The sequence below is a fragment of the Belonocnema kinseyi genome, chromosome 7, assembly GCF_010883055.1.
Source record: "Belonocnema kinseyi isolate 2016_QV_RU_SX_M_011 chromosome 7, B_treatae_v1, whole genome shotgun sequence".
NCBI classification, from domain to species: domain Eukaryota; kingdom Metazoa; phylum Arthropoda; class Insecta; order Hymenoptera; family Cynipidae; genus Belonocnema; species Belonocnema kinseyi.
In genome coordinates, this window is record NC_046663.1 from 136,173,689 (window position 1) to 136,181,323 (window position 7,635).

A 7,635-nucleotide genomic window follows, 5' to 3' on the forward strand; every position below is an offset into this window, starting at 1 on the left:
TTTCCCTAGGAGCATTTAGAGAAGCGATATTAAGGTTAATGCCGTAAGAGTGACAAACATGGTAATAAAGCACTCTTCGTGCCGCATTGTGCCTTTGGATGTAGGTCGTTCCCACACGAGTGGGACAACTAGATAGTATGTGAGCTAAATGCTCGGGGAGTGCATGGCACGCCCTGCAGCTATCATCGGGAATGTCTTCGCTTAAAATGTGGCGACGGTATGTTAAGGTGGAAATGACACTGTCTTGGCATGCCAAAATGAAAGTCTCCGTACCAAACTTCAATCCGGGCGATTTAAGGAAAGCAAACGTCAGTTCACACGACATACACGGATCCTCCACATTTCTGTGGAAGATACCGTGCATCCTCTTATCGAAGAGCAGTTCACGAAAGTTTTTCTCTTGTGCTTTCTTAATCCGGATTTTCAGGATAAAGTACTCAAAACAGATAAGATTGGATGCATTTTGCTCACCCCTAATACTGAAGTTAAGTCCGAGTGTTTCAGCAGCCTCCTCCGCTGCTTTGTACAGAAACGCTCCTTTGTCCACTTCTTCGTGATTCCTGACCATTTTATAACTTTTATGACTTTATGACCATTTGCGACTCTATGTGCTGTACCCAGGATAATCCTGTTGTTAAGACATTCAAGATTCTACGGGGAGTACTACGGGGAAGGCAAGTATCTTCGTTGTAGATACTTTGTTCCTCGCCGACATTTCGGAAGACCAAATCTGCCGGATGAGACGTTTGTATCTGCTTCGGAGAGTATCCTTTATACATGTCATATCCTGAATGCGGCTCTGTGGCACGCCCAGGTATGTATAAGTCTCTCCAGCACAAAGGTGTCGTATAGCGCTTTTATCGGCGAGCTCAGGATCTTCAGGGATGCCATTAGGTTCTCCTCGTTTCAAATAAACCTTGGCGCATTTGTCTAACCCAAATTCCATTCCAATTTCCTTAGTATATCGTTCGACAATCCCTAGAGCTAAATGTAGTTGCTCTTTGTTTTTAGCATATATCTTAAGATCGTCCACGTAAAAAATATGAGTGACCTTGTACTTTCGATCTGCACGTTTGCCGCACAAGTACCTGTCGTAATGGGGAAGTGCTAGAGATAGTGGTAAAAATGTAAGGTAAAAGAGGAGTGGGCTCATGGTGTCGCCCTGAAAGACACCTCCCTGAAAGGTGACCTTGTCAGCTGTCACACGATTTTTTCCAGATAAGTTAGTGAATCTGGTTTTCTAAATCGGCATCAATCTTTCTATGAACCTAAAGATTTGCGTATGAACCTTTAAGCTTTCCAAAAGACAGATAAGTCTATGGGAGGTCAAATCGAAAACTTTCCGATAATCAATCAAGTCCATCGATAGGTCACGCTGGTAGAATGCTTCATCTTTGCAGACACAGCTACAGATGAGCAGGTTCTCCTGACATCCCGCTACGCCTTTCTTTGAGTGTCGTTGTTCATACATTTCTTGCCACACAGGTTCAATTGGCCGAAAAGTCCTATCATTTAGGATAGCTGTGAATATCTAATACAGTGTGTTCAGACGAGTGATTGGCCTGTAATTCTTCGGGTCAGCTAATTTGCCTATTTTCGGCAGTAGTATTGTGCGCCCTTCCACCAAGCACTCCGGAATTGGCTCTTCCGACTTTAAATAGAAGGTGAAAATATGGGCCAAATGCTGATGGGTTGAAGGAAATTTCTTCCACCAGAAGGTCTTGATACAATGTGGTCCCGGAGCGGAATAGTTCTTCATCGCTCTTAATACTTTTTTCACCTCCTCGGTAGTGATGGGTGGGTATTCTTTATCAGGTGTTATTAGGGCCAGATGTGATGTAGTCAATCACACACTGAATGCAGGAGGCGTACTGTCTTGCCCAGCCTATCTTTATGGCAAGTTGATGCATTCGTCTTTCAGTCTTACGATCAACCGTTGGTTGTGTCTTACGGTTCGCATCGGCCAAAGCTCTCGCTGGATTATACACACAATAACTGATAGCCCAGAGTTCGGATTCTTCGGAAAAATGTCCACGAAGCTCGTCATCCATTTCAGCTAGATCTTTAGGCTTCAGAGAAACCTTGGTGTTGATATTTCCCCGGGTCATAAGGCATCGCTCTTCCTCTACTGGATGCCTGCCCCTTTTTCGGAGTAGTTCGACATGGTTTCGCAGACGTTGCTGCGAAAAATTCAATAGCACCGGGTGTTTCTCGCACCACAGAGCATGCAGCCGTGCCATGTAACCACGTTCAGGGGCCACACTCACATCGTAGCACTCTAGAAAGTCGTGATTCAGTCGCTCCGTCCACCTAAAGGATTCGAGATTCCGCCGATCCATCGCATTGAATCTATTTTCATTGGCTGCCCCAGCTCTAGAGTGGTCGACATTGTTGGCCGACCTATTGTCGACAGCCCTGCGCATTCTGTTGTTTTGAACCGCACTTACTACAACTATGTTTGGTGTTGTCATTCTTGTTCTCACGAGAAGCTAGGGAAAGAGGTTCGTCCATCCTTGTAGAGTCCCGCATGCAAGGATAAGACTGCGTACTCTGATAGGTCACCCAGTATCCCAGTCACCGTTCTAGACACCTCACCCAGGTGCCATTCAGCTTTCAACACGGTTTTCACACCACCGCTTGGGGGTTGATTCTTTCCGGACCACCCCTGGATAATTGTCCGCGACTGCCTATTTATTTTTGTAACCATATTCAGCAGAAACCCTTGGTACAGGGACCCTCTATCCGCAACCCGAGGACGCTGATGAGATTAGGATGTTATAAGTCAATCCAATATGATGTTTGAAATCTCCTGCGTTGATTTTATAGATACACAATTACGAGCGGCCGCTAGCGTTGGAGGTGACAACAGTCACCTATGGATGCTTTCTTATCTTATCTTGCGTTCGTGTCGCGGTAGGTCTTGACTTTTCCTCTCATGACTTTGACAGCTATGTTGGCGGTAGAACACCAAACCCCAAATAATAATGGAGAGTATATCAAAGATATTGAAATGTTTCGCTCTTCCCGAGGATCAGCGGGGCGCCCCTGGAGCCGCCGTTGGGGGCCACAGCATGCGAGACGGTGGTGATGACGAGCTGCGAAATGATCAAGCAGATATCACTAATCAAACAGCTGGCCAGCAAGAACACCTGCGACAAAAGGTAAGCAGTGGAACATCAACTCTGCCTGCTGAGGATGCTTTGGCTAGCGTTAGCTATTTGCAGCCAACCACCTTGATAGAAATACCGTGGGAGAGCATCAATGGGGATACAACAATGAAAGAGAAGTTGGTGCATCTCTATTATGAAAGTGTAAAGTTTAAAACGAAAATGGAAAAAGGATACAATTTACGAACGAAATTTGCTGAAAAGTATCCTAATATACTTTCGCAATGTTTGTAATATATTGCTCTAATTATTATGAAACTTTACAGTTGAAATGGACGTCAACACAATTTTGAACATAAATTTAATTTTTCTATTTTCTTGGAGTTGCCCTCCGTATTCACATTGTCGATTTCTTTTTAATTCAAAGTAGCATAATAATACCTCCAAGTGTATATTGTAGAACTGTCTTAAAAATTTACTACGAAGAATTTGTAATGGAAAGGGAACTTCTGCTACAAGCAGTGTTACCGTCTACGACTCTTAAGCCTACGCCAATGACCATCGAAAAAATGTGAGAAGACCCCACACAGGGTGCGGGAAAGTGACTTTCGTCAAGGTAATCAAGGTCCAATACATTTCAACGACAAAATATAAAGATTAACAACAATAAATAATTGACATTTTAATGTAAAGCGATCTTGTTATTTAATTTTATAAATCATATGCAGCTTTGTTACAACCATCTGCGATAATAAGAAGCTAAGAACTTGACCCTGTTTATTATTATTTACAGCAAAATAAGGTAATGTATCACCTCAAAGTAGCTGACGATAATTTTTTGCACAAGACTTACACTGTCCATCTACTTATTTTGAGAAAACATTCTTTTGAATTGCTAAACATTAAGTTAATGTTTCACCTCAAAGTGGCTGACGCTAAAAAGGGAAAATAGGGAAATTTTCTAAAAAATGACTTGCTGTTAAGAAAAACAGCTTTTTATACTTATGGTATTTCTTTTATCGATATTTTCTCTAAATGCATCAATTTTATCAACAAACGATATAATAATGAAAATATGCATCTCTGAGAGTTGGCCAACTTTTGTCTGAAACTTTTTTCGGTAAAATCAATATCAAGAAATTTCATCTGAATTTCCGGCAGCTTTCAAGCCGCCTGGCAACACTTTTGAATCTAGGTAAGTGCCTGGCAATGCGCATTTGCTATTTCTAATGCCATACCCCACATGTACACAAATTTCAAGCTTATTCGAGTCAGGTTAGTTCACTGTGAAAATTGACACATTTGCCAGGTCGCCACCGCTCACCTCTTTCACGGAGACCTGTCAGGCACCCATTTTTACGTTCGTCATCATCAGACGAACCTCTCAGGTGAAAATTGTCCTTATCCGTGTCACGTTACCATTTATGTTGTGGACTTACAGTCTACTTGCAAATCATTACGTACCGAATTTCATTCAAATGTGTATGAATATTAAAATTATGGCCGCAATATTTGATTTGCAATTTTTAATTTGTGGAATTATATTTAATATCAGTGGTCCCAAAAAATACCCTTATACTATGCTTTATACAAATCCGAAGAAATCTGGAATTTTTGTCACTTTTGAAGGTCTTCTGGGCAACTGCATTTCACCTCCTTCAAATGGGGCTGATTTCAGAATAATTCATTATTTAATTGCACAAGCTAAAGCGTATATTTTTTATACCTGAAACTACGCATTAATTTTAATCTGTGCTGAGTTCCTGCTCTGGGAAAATATGGATTGATCAAAAAATACTTGTTGGATCTTCTTATTGGAGGGTAATAGTAACAGGAAAATTTAGTCACGTTTGCTGAATAGACGTGACATCTCAGGTCAAAAAACCCATATAGAAATCTTCATATAATTCCACGTGGAAAATATTGCCACGTGTTTTCATGAACTCAAGTGGATTTCCATGTAAAAGTTTACGTAAAGTTCCATGCGAATATTTTCATCAAGGATAAAGCAACTCACCTGTAAGTATCACGATGCGCAGCGATATCTCCATCCCTTTCTTCGTTAATCGTTTGACTGAAAAAAAGACAGACTTTATAATAAATGACTTATTTAAGTCTTACATGCATTTTTCAAGTACATGCATCCATACATAAACCGTCTTTTCCGGTCATAAATTCAGAAAAATTCTTTTGAATATGTAAACCGTAAGGCAAATTTAGAGAATAAGGTTTTATGAAGAAGTGACCAAAAAGAATGATTTTATAGTCTTTTCAGGGGCAAGCTTAGAGAAAAACTTTCGAGCATAATAGAATCTATATTTACTCCCCCCCCCCCTCCCTTATAAAACAAGAAAAAATACAACAGGATTGTTTCCGAAGTCAGGTATCACGTTTCCAATGCATGAATCTTGAGTCAGCGCCGGTCATTCTTATATGAGGGCAATAATTCTTGAGTCAGCGCGGGTATTTGTTCTCTCAAGAACTCTCAATCATTCTTTCAAATATCTCAGCAGTGTCTTCAGAACTTTGGATGTCTCGGCCTGATTTTTCCCCGGGCAGACGGACAGATTGCCGGTGGTTTCTCCAACTGATGTAGGTAATGGGGGGGGGGGGGTATAATGAGAGAATGGAAGTCAACGACAGTCGGCTGTCAGCTGTAGCGAAGAGTAGTTCGCTCGTTCTCGTAACCTCTGCAAAAGCCCTCGTCACGCTGCGTGATGACTTGTCTTTTGGAACAGCACTACGTCACTCCACGTTGTGTGAAGTGCGGGGGTGCGCTTTAGAGTTTCACACGCAGAAGAGATCGTGAATCGCCGGCCACTTGCGCTAACTGTGCCGCAGACCACACCGTGAATTACAGAAGTTGTCGTGCCTTTAAAAAAGCCTCCAGAAAACCCACCCATAATAAACCAAACCCTCATAATTTACCAAAGTAAACTGCTCCCACTAAGCCAACTGTACAAAACGCACCAGAAGAAAATTCGACACATTTAAATACCCCAGTAGTCAGTGAACGGTGATTGCAAGAAATGCCACTCTACAGTGCTGCCTACGCCTCGACATCACAAACGTGCACGATTAAAACTCGAGCTACAAAGCCATTCAAAATAATAAAACCCACCAATAATCGAGTGAAAGCACCCATTGCCGCATCAATTTCCATCCCACAGACTATAATCATTCCAAATAGCGCACCCAATAGAAGATAACCTACACAGGATATCAAAATAAATCTAGTACCCCCTTAAAAAAGAGCTACAATCTTAACCACCGATATAATGGGGAAAGAAATTAAGATTACCAAAGCTATAAATTTAACCGCCTAGATTATAAGTAATATACTTTCACTTGCTATAGAAAATGACCACCTTCAATAATAACAAACTCAAAATAATTTTTTTGGTTGCCTAGAATATGCTTAAAAAATATACGAATTAGCTACATAACTCTAAACTAATAACATTACATTGCATTGCATACTCCGCGAATCTGTACTGCGCGAATCCCTACGCGTCAACTTAGTACGTGGCTATAAATTGTACAAAAATAACACTAATAGAGGTACGGCGATTCTAATTCAAGAAAATGTCGACCACCACGATCTAATGAACCCTGAACTTGAAGTCCTCGAAGCAACTGCTATACAAATAAAAATACACGGGAAACCATATGTCATAGTATCGCTCTTTCAAACACCCTCTCGCGAATCTGACCTTATTGACTTTGCAATTTACAACAATAACTTCTACAATCATGATTCTCTCATAACTGATAAATTAGACTCAGATCATCGAGCAGTTTTTCTAAGCCTCTTCACTAATTGTGAAAAATCCCCGGGCGCACCCCGCTATAATTTTGCACAAGAAAAATTGCAAAAATTCTACCTCACCTCAAAAACACATGCTAATTTTAAACCTTTAATAGAAAACACTGTCTACAGAGACTGAGCAAGTATTTTACAAGTATTTACCTCGTGCTACGCCCTCGATCATCGTGCATAGACTCTTTAAAAGTAAAGGTGAAAGCATGGACAACAGTTTTTTGGTAACTGTGTGTAATTATGTACATATATTTTCTTTGAAAATGCATTATTATATTTGAGAATATTTGAAATATTGTGAAAAGTTCATTTTCGTGTTTTTTTTTTAATTTTGTAAATGCTTTAACTAATAATTTTTTATTTTGCGAAAGAAGTCATTAGATAAATTGTTCGACTTTCAAATGATATGAATAACCGTATAGAGAATTCTTGAATTTTTTAAAAATGGTCTCCAAAATATTCAAAAGGCACTCACTTTGAGAATTTTTATTCAAAATGGCTGGCTAACGAACTTGACCTTTAGTTTAGGACACTAAAAGAGTGTGCCGGAGGCCAATCCAATAGAATGATTTTTTTAGAAGTTATCGTGCTGACAGATAGACAGGCATAAATACATACAGACAGACAGACAAATTCATAAAAACCTATTTTTCGGATTCCGGGGGTCTCAAAACGTGGAAATTTGACAAAAAATGGGGGGGGGGGGGG

General features: G+C 40.4%; 1 protein-coding gene across 3 annotated transcripts in view; it reads right to left on the reverse strand.

Moving 5' to 3' along the window:
• LOC117177563 (rho guanine nucleotide exchange factor 2) overlaps window positions 1–7,635 on the reverse strand; it is a 422,353-nt gene that overhangs the window by 126,050 nt on the left and 288,668 nt on the right. For 2 of the 3 annotated variants that reach the window (XM_033368377.1, XM_033368380.1), the window contains exon 9: window positions 5,125–5,181. The exons of the other annotated variant lie outside the window; for it this stretch is intronic. In XM_033368377.1, coding sequence (XP_033224268.1) covers window positions 5,125–5,181 — 57 coding nt within the window. The remainder of the gene's footprint in view (window positions 1–5,124; window positions 5,182–7,635) is intronic. 3 annotated transcript variants of the gene reach the window in all.